Below are 15496 nucleotides of genomic sequence, written 5' to 3'. Positions count from 1 at the left end.
ATGATCAAAAGACTATACTCATGCAAGAGAAGAACTGGCCACAAGTTGGAGGTTCCAATATATTTTTAAACCATAAAAGATGAAAAAGGCAGTCCTAAGTAGTTTTTCATCTTTTCACAAAAGATCCTATACATTTTCTATGTTTTGCTTTTCCTGTTATAGTTACTGGAATTTAGAAGAGTTGAAGGCATGTTTTGAAGAACAATGCGCCCCAAGATGTACAGGTTTATTGGGTTCACGGAGGGCTGACAGAGCAGTTCAGAACTAGCTGCACAGCTCAGACATGAAGGCAGGTGCTGGTTATAGGCCTGCCTTAATAGTGGGCTCTAATAACACAGAGTAGACCCCAATAGCAAACCCAACTTCATAACCGCACCCGAGTCTGGAAATAAACTCCTAAACACTATAACTTAGTATGAGAAGTCATTGATTCACTCAGATTGATTCACTTTAGTTTTCTCTAAAATGGGAAGATCAGAAATGGTAGGGTGGTTGGCAAGGTGATTGAGACCCTGGGGGTGCCCTTCATTACACAGGATTTGTACTTGAAGCCATGTTTTGCCTCTGGATTTTAAAAGAATCGGAACTCCTGATACTTTGCTCACTTTGGACTTACTTTGGGTGGAGGTTTTAGCTGACTCTTTGGCACCTAAAGTCTTTTCATTGTTGACAGTGGCTTATATAATTAAATGCAGGATTCCCACAACGCAGCGCTGCAGGTGTGACGCAGTGTGGTGTCACACAGATTATGTGACACAGGAGTTACTCACAGAAGCTCAAATTCACTGGTTGACAATAAGATTATTCAACTGTCTAAGGAGTGTAAACCAGAATAGCCAGAAAAATAGATAAGGCATGTCAAATGAAAACCTTAACTCAAAATGGCTTTATGTTGATACCATACCATAAAAAATTAAAAAGGCCTATTTGGAAAGGTCCAACTATTGGTAATTCATCCATTCATGCTTCCTTGATGTAGCTGATTTCTTCAAATTAAGAGACTTTAGAACTTTTCTTGTATGTCTCAAAGCCATGAATAACCACAGATTGCCTAAGGAGAACTGTATCAAATATGCATTTTGCTCAGATTTTGACAGATTAATCCAGTAACAGATATGAATTGATTGTAAAGGCAGCTGGGGTGAGGGAAACTTTAGAAATATGCCAGGAAAGAAAAGCATAACCAACCACAGCTACATGATTAGGCTGTTCTTCTCCAGACACAAGAGATAGGGAGAACGGTTAAGATTCCGACAGAGCACATGCTCCTGAGTAAGCTCCCCAAGGACTGTGCGACAGCTACTGCCAGTCTCTGGAGGGCTCAGATTCTTGTCCATAGGATGCAGACTTTTTAAGAGAAAGGTAAATCAAGCAGTACTAAACCAAAGCAACCAACCAAATGCAAGTGCACATGTGCATGCACACACGTGCATACACACACACACAACCAAAGATGTGCTTCACATTTCCACTCACAAGAACATCTGTCCCTGAAAATCTGCAATTTGTTATCTGGGTTGGAAGGTTAGGAGAAGGCCTCAGGAATGTGCTTCCACATGTCCATTCCATTTCACACACCAAGTACATTCAATTGATTAATATGTGTTACCCTTCCAGGGTACTTTGAGGAGTCATTGTGAACTAAATTGAAATTTCTCAACTAAACTAACAATTAGAAAAACTTGAATTAGGCATGGCAAGTACCTATGTGTAGCACAACAGAAAACAGGATTTCTGGGTTCTAATGCATTTTTCCACTAACCTTCTTGTGGATTCTGAACAACTTAGATTAAATTTCTGAACCTTATGCAATGGATACTTATTGAAAATGTGTATTTCAATGGCTACCATGTACTTAGAGCTATTCTAAATGCTGAGAGTACAATAATGAACATGGTGTACATGCTCCCCACAACCTTACAATCTAATGGAGGTGATGAGTAAAAAACCAATATTTACAACCTAGGACAAAAACCATGCATTGTAATACTAACAAGCCGCTGAGTGAGGGTCACAGTGGAGAAGTCTCTTTTAGGAAAGAACATCTAAACCAAAGTCTAAAAATCATAAGCCTTGGTTGACACCTAGCATCAAATTTTTATTGATTATGTGTGTTGTTAATGAATTATATAATATAATAAATTACCCTGGGGGTTTCTCCTTTAGTTTTTATTTTTAAATCATTGAGCAAAAGAGAACGAAATTTCAGTCTAAGCCTCAAATCCATTCTGCACAAATCCATTCTTCCACTTGAGTCTTGGTTTTGCATCTTTTTTACATCTTCAATGTAAAACATAGCAGGAAAAAAATTCAGTGGCAGCTCACCCTGACAAGCACACAAATAATGCACTGGCCTAGCCAAGAAAAACACATCCATTGCATCAGTAAACACAGACATATCTAAATCATCTGTCTTAATTATAGACTAGAGCCAGGAGTAGCAATCACAATGGGCAGGGAGGGGCTGCAGGCCAGAAGGGCACTATGCCCTTTCAGCTTGGTGGGTAAATGGGGAGCATCTGTCCAGTTAAACCATAGTATATGAGTGGAATCGCCAGAGTGAGAGTTGGAGACTATTTCATTAGAGACCCATCAGAGGGTCCCTAGCTTCTCATAATCAAATAGATATGCAGAGGTATGTTGGAGTTATTTGGGAGGCTGAGGCAGGAGGATTTCAAGTTGGAGGCTAGCCTTAACAAACTTAGCAAGGCACTGTCTCAAAAACAATAAAAAGGCCTAGAGATGTAGCTCAGTGGCAGACCCTGGGTTTAATCCCTAGTGCTGAATAAAGAAAGTATATTGGAAGTTCACACTGGATAGTCTAAAGATGTTCCATAAATTTAAGTTTTTTGAAAATGCTGAAACATTTCCCTCTTTGGTATTGTGTTGTGCCTATCAGTGAGGGTATTCCCTGTCCTAGTATTGGTTAGAGGAAGAATAATCTATCAAAAGTTGCCATATCAACCAATGTCTTAAATGATCAAATCAAGTAGAATTGCTTACATCTTTCTAAATAAAACAAACCCCAAATCAATTACCACCAACTGACAAAAGCTTTCATTTACTTTTCTCTTCCTTGTTTACAATTAAACAGAAAGAGAGCTAGGCCTCCTGGATACTTTTGAGCCTAACACTATAAGCCAAGTGGAGTCTCAGATATTCCAAAACCTGATTTCAAGCCCTAAGAGTTTGCAATCTGGTGCAGACACAACTTAAATTCCAGCCAACCGAAATGTTAGCTGTGATACAAATAAAATTGGTAAGAGGATGGTATGGACATCTGAGAAAGGCTAGAGTAGGCAGAGGTCTAAAAAGAAACCCAAGAAGTTTGTACACCAGGGGTAAGCCTGATGCTATGTGTGAGGCAAGGGGAAGTTTTCTAGGCAATGGAATTACATTCATTCTCGAGTGATAATATACTCTTACTAATATTCTTAAGCCATGTTTTTAATAGATGTTCTGACATCAAGGGTAAGAGAGGAAATTGGAAGCCCACCGTTTTGATTCAACAGGCGTTACTCATGTTATTTCCACCTCTCTTATAGCAGCATGATTACTCTAGCTCTTAAATGGTTTACCCCTCAGTGGAATCCCCTTTAAAATATTTTAGTTTTTTAGTTCAAGCTTTTTTAATATCCTATCCCAATAGACAAAACACCAAACATTTTTACTTACGCAGGAATTAGGAATTTTCTTCTCATTTCTTACATTATATGTTAAGAAAAGTTTTTTCTTACTTTGTCCTACATTATAATGTAAATAATTATTACAAATGAGGACATACTGAAAGAGTCAAAGTTAGAATGTCAAGAATCTTTTAGGCAGGGAGCAATTTCTCTAAATCACATCATACCAAAAATTCTCCCTTAGTCATTTTCTCTTCATTTTTTACTATATTGCCTCATTTTAAATACTTAGATGAATAGAGCATTATCTGCACATATTTTATGGTCAAATATTTGCAATATCTAATAAACTCAGAGGTCTAAATACTAAACAAAAACTAAAAGTCATCTTAAGCTAATGAATACATTTAAAAAATCTCTTATTTGTCCTTTTGTCTCTGGTTTGTTTTACTTTGCGTAATGTTTTCAAGGTCCGTTCATATTGTAGCATGTATCAAAATTTCATTCGTTTTTCCCATACTTTTTACTGGTGTATCATAGTTGTGCATAATGTTTGGATTTGTTGTTATATATTTGTATATAAATACATAAAAATATCTCTCTAAATATATGCTGTGAGTGAGGTTTATGTAGCATACCCATTTCTCATGCTATCAATATTTAAAATTCATACAAGGCATTCATTCCATTGGTATTGTTTCTCAATATGTAGCTGACAACACTACTAAACCTAACCAGAATGTTGGAAGTATGGCTCAATAATCAAGAAATCAGTTCAGTAGTGAGAGCTTTACACTGAGCCGTTGGGCAGAACATTCTCAGGTAGGGAGAGGGTCAAACTGCCATATTGATTTCAACTTCCCAAGCTAACAGCTCTGCTGAGTAGTGGAAAGAATCTAAGGCTTGGCTACTTTCTCACCACAAGGTAAAACTCTCCAATTTATTATCTTCAGTTCAGAGAGAGGCAAGGAAGAAATGGAAAAAGGTTAAAGGAAGTTACACTAACCACAGGATTTTTACTACTTAAACTCTGGCAATGGGATTAGTAAGAAAGCAAACAGGGATCAAGAGCCTTTAACCCATTAATTCCATTTGTGGGATTCTAACCTAAACTAAGAAAATAACCAGAGATAGTAGAAAGTTATAATGATGGAAAACTGAAAACATTAATTACAAATTGGGTAAGTTATTAACATTACAGTTTTTAAACTGAATATCATATAGATATTAAATATCAGTAATGAAAATTAATTACCAGAAGAGGGAGAGGCTATTATTATATTAACTGGAAAAGTTGAAAATAAATGATCTATAGGCATCATTTTAATGGGGGATGAAAATTCTAACTCTGGTTGCCTTTGTAAGATTTTTTTTTTTTTTGGTTTTACATTTTTGTTTTACTTTTTTTAAATTAAGAAGTTAAAATAGCAAGAAGTAAAGAAAAGCAATGAGTGTCAATGGCATTTAAAGTAACTCCTTCCAACAATTTCCTGCTATATATGATCACCAAATTTTCAGTAAACTAAATTTATTCTCTTTATTTGAACCGATCATGACACACACAGCTTTTATTCAAGAAAGATAAATGGAGAATAATAAGGTTAAAAATTAGTGCAAACTAAAGAGGGATGTCTAATGCCTTCTTCAAGCATGATCAGACTTTTGCTGAAGACCAACAGCAAGTTGGACTTGGACCCATATCCTAATTGCCGTGGTCCCACTAATTATGCTTATGACTCTGAGAACTCATGCCATAACAAAATTACTTTTTCAGCAAGATTGTGCTTTATATTTTACAAAGTTCTAAAGAGTACCTTATATACTTAGACCCTACTTTTTGTTAATGAGAAAATCCATACCTTAGTTTTCTCATCAGTAAAATGACTTCAAATAGATAATATTTAAGACTCCCTTATGGCCTTAGAATTCTATGAATTTTGTTTAGTAAAAAGTCTCTAAAACTATAATTAGAAATAAAATATTTAGATCATTTTGTTGGTTTGATTTATCAAATGTTACCATCATCAGTGTCCAAAGACATTAAATAGTTGCCAATTTAACACTTTACTCTGTCTTGTCTGATCAGCTTTTGCACGGCTAATATGATTGAATTGGAAAGGAATTTTTATTTAGTGACAATTTCTTCTTTTATTTCCAAAATAATTATTTAAAAATTTTCTTTTCAGGCATCAGATGCCAACACTTCTTGTCTTAAATATAACATGTTTTAATTAGTATAATCATTTTGTGCTTTCAGATTTTTGAACTCCAAATTTATTTTTATAATTGGTTAAGGCCTAAGATTATGCATTGTCCTGTGAGCAAAGACAGAAAGTATGTAAAGCTTTTAGTAATCAATACAAAATTCACTATATATATATATATATATATATATATATATATATATATTCTAAAATTTTTTTAGTTGTCAATGGACATTTATTTATGGTGCTGAGGATTGAACCCAGGGCCTCACACATGCCATGCAAGTGCTCTACCACTGTGCCACAACCCCAGCCCCTAAATTCACTATATTTTTAATAGATAAAAAATAAAAGACAAAAAGTGACTGAGCCACGAAGATTAATTTTATTTTAATAAACTTGCTAAACTTTAAGCTTGGAGGGTTTTAGGTTTGTAAAGTGATATATATTTTTAAATTGCAAGTCATTAGCGGAAAGGAAAATGTGACGACTGATGAGCAGAATTGCATGGTTTACAGCTTTAAAATCTACTCCATAAAGAGGAAAAAACTATCAAGCACTTCCCAAAACAGAAACAAAAGGAACAGGAGTTTTACTGTCTTCTTCATTTCTAAATAACTTAACAGTCCTTTCTTTGTGGAAGCACTTGGTTACTTTAAAGTAAATCAAACAAAGGAAGTTACAGTAAAATATCCGAGAGAGACTAAACAGTTTGGCACCAGTTGAGGGAAACATCACGTACAAGTGGGCAAGACAGAGAAGGGCTGGCAAGTCCCTGAAAAAAGCCTCTAGTGAAGGGATGTGCAGGGAGGCACATCGACAGTTGGCACAGGGCCTGCAGGAGTGTGACCCTATTGACTGTGGAGCAAGTTTGCCCTGGCATTGTCTGTTTTAGCAAGTCCTGGCTCCCAGAGAGTCCAGCTTTCTGCACTACTGAGCCACTCTTACTTAGAGGTAAACAGTGCCCGAGCAAGCTCTGCCGTTAGCTTTCCTTTCATAGATAACAACATCACAGAACTTGGTGGGCTTTTAGATTGGGTTGTACCCAAGAAGAAAGCATGAATGATAGAAATCATATATTTATTCCATTTATGTATTGTAGCTTTATTTTCAAAGACTGGTGTTCAAGATTTATATTGGACCATCTAAACATGACTATCTGAATGTTTTTCCCAGGTGGATAGTGAGGCGTCCTTCACTAAAATGACATTTATTAGATTTTTGAGACTATCATGCCCTCTTGTCAGCGAGCCAGAGTTACATCAATCAAAGGTGATGCCCCCCACTTAATTCCTGTCTGCATTTTAGAGATTTGCCCACTTGGGAACTTTCAAGTGAGTTAGCAGAAAGCCTGAACGAAACGGTTCTATGTACATATCAATGCAAAAATATTTAATTAAGCAAAATAGACTACAAATCACATTTATTACAAAGCACTAAATAACTTCTAAGCTCTATAGTTAGTAAGACTAGAACTTAAAATACTGAATTGCACTCAATAAGAGAATTCTATTTTGCCATAGAGTAATTGCAACAATGAGACATAAAGAATAATCAGCTAATTTTCTCATCTCTGTTTGAAGGGAAAGAACAAGGGAAATAGTCTACAGGTTATTTTGAAGCAATTTGCCTGTGTGTCATTGCTACTGAAGCATCAAGTCTCTGCCTCATGGTCATATTACATGCATTGAAAAGGATGTAGTACTTGATGGAATTGCCCAATCATTTGAATGATAATACAAATTCTTAAAAAATAAGAATGATAGAATAGCTTCTCTCTGTTTTCTTTTTTATCTTGGTAGGCAGGGAGAAAAAGAGAATTTAGAAGTAGGGTAGGGCACTTTAAGCCAAATTTTATTGTTATCTCAGGCCATGTTGGAGAATTTTAGGAAACAAATAGGTCTTGAGTTTAGCACACTGATTCACAAGAGTTTAACGTTTAATATTGTTGTTTGCATTCGTTGCCTATAACTATAAATCTTCTCCTTTATCTATGTTAGTGGATGCTAATTCCAAGCCAAGACTGAGCCTAGAGTGATGAATGGCTGGCCTAGGGGAGGAGAATATGGTAGTTGGCAGACTATAATTTTGAACCAGATGTAACTAAAAATGGCCAGAATTAGAAGAATAAGACCTCCTACCAATCACTACAATATTCCCTTAGAAGAATTATAAATACCTCCAAACTTTTTCTACATTTATCTGTTTCATTAGGCTCATTGATAGTGAGCCAGATGGCCCTGGCTATGAATCCTGCCTCCCATTTTTTTTTTTCCTTTGGTGGTAATAGGGATAGAACCCAGAACCTTGTGCACACTGGACAAGTACTCTCCCACTGAGCCACATCCCAAGCCTCAAGGAAAAAAAGTTGTGTGTGTGTGTGTATGTGTGTGTTGCTGGAGATTAAACTATGAGCCTCACACATGCTAAGCAAGCACTCAAACACCAAACTATACTCCCAGCTGTGGCTCTCATTTATTTACCTCGGGCAAGTTATTTCTACTCTCTAAGCCTCACTTTCCTCATCTGTAAGACAGGGATAATAATAGTACCTATTTCCCAGGATGACTGTAACCATTAATGACAGATTGTAGGCAAAGAGTTTAGTGCAATGTCTACAGAGTCTATAGCTGTAAAAGTAGTTTGTTTACCATTATTATTCTATCAATGAATGTAGGAGCTGAAGGAGACCATGGAGATAATCATCTTCAACTATTATGTTTCATAGATTAAAAAAAATGCGGAGATCAAAATGATGTAATTGTCCTTGGTAATGTACCTAACTGCAGGCAGCTGGAACTCAAACTCATAGCTTATTCCTGAGCTCTCCTCATACTCATCCTGAGCTGTCAATACTTTATTCTATATAAATCTGACCAGTAATGAGAGAGAGAGAAGTCAAACCAAAAAAAAATCTATGCATACCCAGTTGACTGTCAGAACTGATTTTCATTCTGTCCTGCCCTCTAACTCAAGGTCATCACTAACATTTGTGGGCCATATACTAAGTCTAAATAAATATATGAAGATGTCAATTAAGCTATCTCCAAAACTCCTACCTTGACAGATATTCCTTCATCACAACTGGCAGGTCAGCCTGAGTTGGGAATTATTGAACTTCTTGGTTATGGTAGTGCGGGGACACCTAGCTTTGGACCACTCCTTGCCCTCTTTCCCCACCACTGTGGAGTTCAAGTGCAGGCCTGTGTGAACCCTCTGCCATAGTCTGCATATTCAAGTTTTTACCCCACTATTCTCCCCCACCCCAAGTTGCTGCCTCTTGGCTACTGGGCCCAGGGGTGAGCACTCCTGCAGTCCATTCAAGGAAGAGGCCCTGGACATTGAGTCAAAGTCATTTGAGCAGAGAGTGGAGGATCAGAGGTGCAAAGAGTGATCTAGAGGGGTGAGCACATTTGTTCCTTTGGCCTGATTAACTCTTCACCTCCTGGATCAGATGGCAGCTGGAAGAAGCCCAGGTCAAGGCTCTCTTAAAGCATGGAGTCCAGGAAAAGGACCCCTCTTGTTACTAAGGGGTGACACTGCTCCAATCATATCACTGAATTTTAGGCAAAAGTGGCACTTAACCCTTTCAACAACTGGTTTCCTGCACACCATCAACTGAAAGAGTTCTAAGGTGAATCAGATGCCCCAAAGATCTATGTCCTTTCAGTTCTGCTGAATGAAAATATTTCCCCCAGTATTCATTGTTCAGTTATATAGAAAATGATTCACCCAACGTTAGGGCAATCAGCCTGTCACGATCACCTTCCAAGGTCATGCAACCTGGCTCCCATTCAAGAGCGTGGACAATCAGTTGCTTTTATGCTCAGTGTTTGCTATTCTAGTATAGCTACTCCTGGAACATGGGAGAAATATAGCTGTGCAGCCAGAGGACTCACCTCTCCAGCAATGATGTCTGCAGCTGATTTCATGAGGCTTTAAGAAAGGACCACCTGTTTCCCGTTCCTATCTGGTAGGTTTGCCCAGCAAACCTTCACTGAAGTGCCAAGTCCTAATGCTTTGTTTTAAAGAATGAATTGACATCCAGTACTACACTTTTCAAAAGTAGAACATCTGTTTTTACAGCTTCATTGTGCACATAAAATTGCCCCTGGGCAAAGCTAGCAGAGAAAGAAAAGGCCAAGGGAGAGCCTTTGGGAGACAGTTAGGACAGTGACTGGTTGCTGGAATATAGCTCTTTACTGAGTAGCATGGCATGTTCATCTTTTGACAAACTTAATATCCTGGGTACCAATGACCCCTTTGACTTTTTTCCACTTGAAAATCCTGGATGAGAGCTCATACTTCTCAGTAAAATAGGGGAGGGACCACTTCCCCATCCTCCTGTCAGTCATCACAAGATACCTTCCTGGGGGTTGTTCTGGGTTGGTCCTTCCTCAGCTACTGTTGTTGCAACCCTGTACTTTTCTGACTGTCTGTCAGGAAGGAGACAGGAAATTCTAGTCACCCTCACAGCAGCTGCGCCATTCCCCCTATCCTCTTCCAATGACGTTGGTTGGCTTTGGTGACAGGAGGTCAGGAACTGAGCCATAGTGGAGGTCAGAAAGACAGGTCACTGTTTATGCCGTTGTTGGGCTAGGGATCCTGCTGAGGGCTGTTGGCTTTCTTCCTTTCTATACTGTTTCTCTTTCCGTTCCTCTTTTTATGGCTGCACAACCAAAGCATCCTATTTTCAAAACATGAGACTGTTTTGCCACTGAGGAACTTTTGCTCTGAGGCATTTTGCTGAAGTGTAAGACAATTCTAATTCAGGAGGTGATGAATGTTGAAACACAAAACTTAATGAACACATCTAAGAAGGCAATCTGTTTAAGCAGAACAGCTCTAACCCATCTAACTGAACTTGAGCGGCAGGCAGAAGATTCACTAGACATCCCCTCCATCATGAAAAACAGTGTCACTGCCTTGTAAACTCCTGCTGACCGTATTCCATCTTCTTGGTTTTTTTTTTTTTGAGAAGATGACCTATATGCAATATTAATGTTCCTGGCTACAACTTTCTCTAAACTTTTGAAGTTCCATTTGACCTGTGACTAGCATTAAGGGATCAAGAAAATTTGGGTGAAGGAGAAGACTATGGTCTTGTAAGTCACATAATTAGTTCCTTATCTAATTCCCTAGGTTCTGAAGTACACTTGGGAAAGGCAATTGTAATCTCTGAGTCACTCACTCTTCTTTAGACTCTAAAAGGGTTAAAGAAAACAAATAAACAAGCAAAAGGACAACCCTACCCAGATGAGACAAATATGCAAGACTGTTTGCCTCTCCCACTATAAACAGTTGACTCTCCACCATATGCATGTCGACCAGCACGTATGTATGTCATCTGCACATGCCCCTTCTGTAATGCCTCTGGCTCTCCTATCTGCACCCTAAAAGTTCAGACATCACAAACAAAACTCAGTGCTCATTTAGCTGAACCAAAAGTAGGGACACAGATCCTTAGGTGAATCAGAAGTAGGGGCACAGATTCTTTTTTGCAAAAATGTAGTGGGTGCTATTAGTAAGTGATCATCTACTGAATTTTTCCTATTGGTCAGGTTTCTTATGACATGTTTTATTTCAATCTACACAGAAACCTTCATGAGGGAGGTACACCACTTTATCCCCGTTTTACAGATGAGAAAATTGAGTCTTAGAGCAGTTAAGTAATTCAGTCTCAGTCAAACTGATTACTAAATGGAACAGACAGGATTAGAACCACAATTTTTCAATTCCAAAGCCTATACTTTTTATAGTCTCCTTTTCTAAAATGCACTCACACTTCCAGTTCTGTAACTCAGATTTGCTGTGGTTCCTTTGTTCAGTGAAAGGAAATGACAAATGTCCAGATAAGCTACAGCTACTTGGTAATATCGTGATAGTGAGGATGATATTTTTAAATGGCAATTTGGATGAAGATCTCAATAATTCTGACAAAATTTAAAGTTGAATGTGGAATATTATTTTTTATCATAGACAATTCAGTCCCCCCCCTGCCACACAGTATAAATCAAGTTTTTTTTTGGGGGGGTGGCCACAAAAACATTCTCATTGTTTTGTTATCATATGTGTTGTGGTTTACATTATACTTGAGCTTTACCCCATATAACTAACGGAATAATTCAGACTAAGAATAGCTAAATGAAAAGAGACTTTTTAGCTAAATAAAAAGATATTTTATCAAAAATTGAAATCGACTTCACCTTTTGGGTGGACTTTGTTTATCTGCTGGATAATTGCTTTGTTCTACAAACTTGCTCTAGAACTTGAAAATTGGTGAAGGACATGGGTCTACTTGAGCTGTGTCATTATTGAGCTTTAGCCCTTTCTCTGGGGTTAGCTCTATTCAACTTTCATTGTTTCCTGCACAGGATACCATAAAGGAGGACTAGAAGCCTGGGGGGTTGGAATTCTCACCAGGACCTACACAGCCCTTGGTCTTAAACTTTATAAAATAATATGCTGAAGATGAAATTATTTTAATTAATTTGAAAGACAGTGTCTAATGTCAGCATTCCAGGTACTATTGTTAAAATGCTACAATGCATCAACACTCAAGTTGAACAATAATGACACTCTGTAGTTTCTCTGTGAGCATTCTTTTTCTCCTTCTGGAATTAGTCACTTGCTTTATCTTGGTGACTCGAGAAATTCATCATGTCCTCTAAGATGAAACATGCTGAAAAAAATCACCCCCAAATATTGGATCTACATCTTGTTCAGGTTTCAAGTGTCATGAAATACAGAGACAAGAGTATTTGCTAATGCTTCTAAATAGTCTAAGCATGTATGAAAATCCTTCTATGTAGAATCCCATGTAGTGTGATTTGGAGAAGTTACATAGGTTAGCTCCCTCCTGGGGAAGCAGTTGGTTAGGTTTTATACCAGCCGGAAAGTCCCAGAACTTAGCACTCAAATGAGAGTTTCGAAGTCAGTAAATGATATTTAAACCTCAAGGGTGCCCTTTTGTTTTTTCCCCCTGCCAAAATGAACTCTGAATTACAATTTCAGAAAGAGACTTATTTTGCCCTTTTATCAACCAATAAACAAATAACGAGTTCCAGAGTAAGAAAAGCTGCCCCTCACCTCACACCTCCTTTTCTCCTTCAGGACCTCCTAAGGCTGCACTGCTTCCTCTGCTCAGATGTTTTGAGCAGGAGCCAGCCAGCCTCAATCCAAAGATGATTCTTTAACCCGGGGGGGGGGGGGGGGGGGGGGATGAGGGACACACATTCACCAGGGCACCTCAGGCTGGCAGGTGTGGAACAGAACCTCTTCCCAATCTCAGAAATGTAAGACAATAACAGAATGCCTCAGGCTAGAATGATTGGGAAGTCTAAACAGTGCTCTTGTGAGGAAATAGGGACAAGGCCTTCCATTAAAGTGATATATATATATATATATATATATATATATATATATAAAAATCTCACAGATATATGCTCCTGTGTGGTGTGTGTATGTATATGTATGTGTGTGTGTGTATATGTGTGTGTGTATATATATATATAAGAGAGTGCCAGCATTCTCCAAGAGGGAAAAATACAAACAACAAGCAACAACTCTCACTATATAACCTACATAAATTAGCACCCTAAGTCCAGGTGTTAATTAAACAAATGATATAATGATAGAAAATTAAAGCTTTTCAAAACTATGTTTTGTCTAGAGTTGGTAAATAAATCCATTTTTTGGCAGTATGGGTAGACCTTAATTTCAAAGGATTCCACTTTGAAGCTCAGCAAACTTTTTAAAAACTCACTGTCTTTGACAACAAGGTATATTGTTACTTTTTTATCTTAGGTCAAGTCAGCATCACAAAAGAAACATTAGAATGTCTCCCACTGTCTTTCTTAGAAGGAATTTACCAAACTTAAGGGCAAATCATTGTGTCCCATCGATGTAAGGAGGTTGAATTAATTTATTAATTAATTAATTTCATATATATATATATATATATATATATATATATATATATTTCTTTTTTCACCTTACTGCAGTGCAGCCCTGTGGACTCTGATTCAGATTTTAGTTTTCTGATGATTGTAAAATTTTTAAAAAGGAAGCATTGTCATTTGTATACTAGCTTGGAAGATATATCCTTCGCCTTTAACATATTCTAAACGGCATCAATTAGAGAAGCTTGTTTTCTGGTAATAAAGCTACACTTTTGCTATAGCACGGAGACATAAAGTGTGGCCCTTTGGAACAGTCTCCTGAGAGCTCAGCAGTCTTACAGTCGCTTGTGCCCTCTGCAACATGCTGCTGCAGACCGAGGCTCAGGGAGCCAGAGCTCCGGGGGAGCAGGTCATACTTTAATGTAGAAGACGGTGGTGGTCGCTTACCTTGTTAGAAGCCATCTCACTGACAGAGCGGTAGGTCTGTATGGTCTCTAGCTGGTCTAAGCACCAGTCTAGTTCCTCCAGCGTTTCCATTGCTAATTTTTGATAAGATTCTTCTGCAAACAAACACACAGACATGTAGTTAGGCTGGAGCGGCTGCAGGCTGTCCATAGCAGAGTCAACGCTGCCACTGCTGATCGCTGCGCTGCTGAAGGTGCCCCCTTGCTCCTTCATTATTTGCTTGCGGACTCCTTCCTTCCAGCTCTCTCCACCAGGAGAACAAATCACCGTGGTGCTCTGCCCCAGACGGCTGGTGCCAAGTTCTCAACCCCTGCCTCCCCCCCCCCCCCAGCCCCCGCCTGGATGAGGTGTCAGTGATCTACCAAGAAACTTCCTCTGAGGAAGAAGGCGGGGGAACAGTCTCTTACACCCTCATCTGCATACATGTGCCCTAAAACTAAAGGCAGAAGAAAGGAAGACTTTTCTCAGGCTCTCTCTGCCTTAGTCATTCCGGGGCTCTTTAGGGTATGTGAGGTCATTTCTGAGTGTTTGCAGTCAGAGAGGAGAAATGAGGAAAGCTTTTCCTCATTTTGCTTTTCTTCTAAATGGAACCGACATTGGAAAGGTGGGGGAGAACCCTTTGACCACTACGTTCAAAGGCTGCTGCTACGTCGTCATTCATTCTGGGAATGTGTTGGTGTTGGAATAACTGTGGATTCAGCAAACACTGACCTGCACAAATAAAGGGGCGTTCGCTGCTCCTTTCTCTTCCCTGAATCTCACCTTTAACTAAAGGCAAAGTGAGGTCTCCCTGATAAGACTCCAGTCTAGGAGAAACAGTCTGGAGTTTTTACGTGAACACGTTTATTGGCCTGGGAGCCCTGCAGCTCTTGTTATACTAAACAAAGTAAAACTTCCCTCCTGCAAGTGCCAGGGTCACAGGGAAATTCTGAACCGGACTTTCAGGTGGAGCCAGATGTGAACGCTGTAGATTTTCATTTTAATTAAAGCTAGGGGCTCTGATTTGTTGTCGTAGGAAGTGAGAATTTCTGGGAATATTTCTAAGTGCTTCATACAAAAAAAAAATACTGTTTTCAAGATCATTTTTGCTGGACAATTAAAACTCTTTTACTTATTTACCGCATGTCATTCCATATCCAAAGATTTGTGGGTCTGTACAAATACTTCAGGTTATTGACTTAAGAAACCTATGTTAATAAACACTAAATTAATTTTATAATCCTAGATGAATTAATGAAGCTACAGGCAGTTATAAAAAGCAGTCGGACTTTCCCACTTCTTGAACATTTTTGAGGGAAGT

At 38.4% G+C, this 15496-nt stretch overlaps 1 protein-coding gene across 6 annotated transcripts in view; it reads right to left on the bottom strand.

Moving 5' to 3' along the window:
* Pde4b (phosphodiesterase 4B) overlaps positions 1-15496 on the bottom strand; it is a 539654-nt gene that overhangs the window by 26635 nt on the left and 497523 nt on the right. For 4 of the 6 annotated variants that reach the window (XM_058581564.1, XM_058581563.1, XM_046450949.2 and 1 more), the window contains one exon: positions 14179-14291. In XM_058581564.1, coding sequence (XP_058437547.1) covers positions 14179-14291 — 113 coding nt within the window. Of the gene's footprint in view, positions 1-14178; positions 14292-14558; positions 14578-14907; positions 14927-15496 lie in introns of those variants that run through there. The other 2 variants (XM_046450951.2, XM_046450950.2) reach the window with 2 other exon arrangements.

This window comes from Marmota monax, unplaced genomic scaffold (genome assembly GCF_021218885.2).
Source record: "Marmota monax isolate L192 unplaced genomic scaffold, Marmota_monax_Labrador192_F-V1.1 WCK01_AAM20220418_F8-fsc00023, whole genome shotgun sequence".
Classification (NCBI taxonomy): domain Eukaryota; kingdom Metazoa; phylum Chordata; class Mammalia; order Rodentia; family Sciuridae; genus Marmota; species Marmota monax.
Note: the sequence above shows the minus strand (reverse complement) of the source record. Positions and strands in the feature narration are given on the sequence as shown.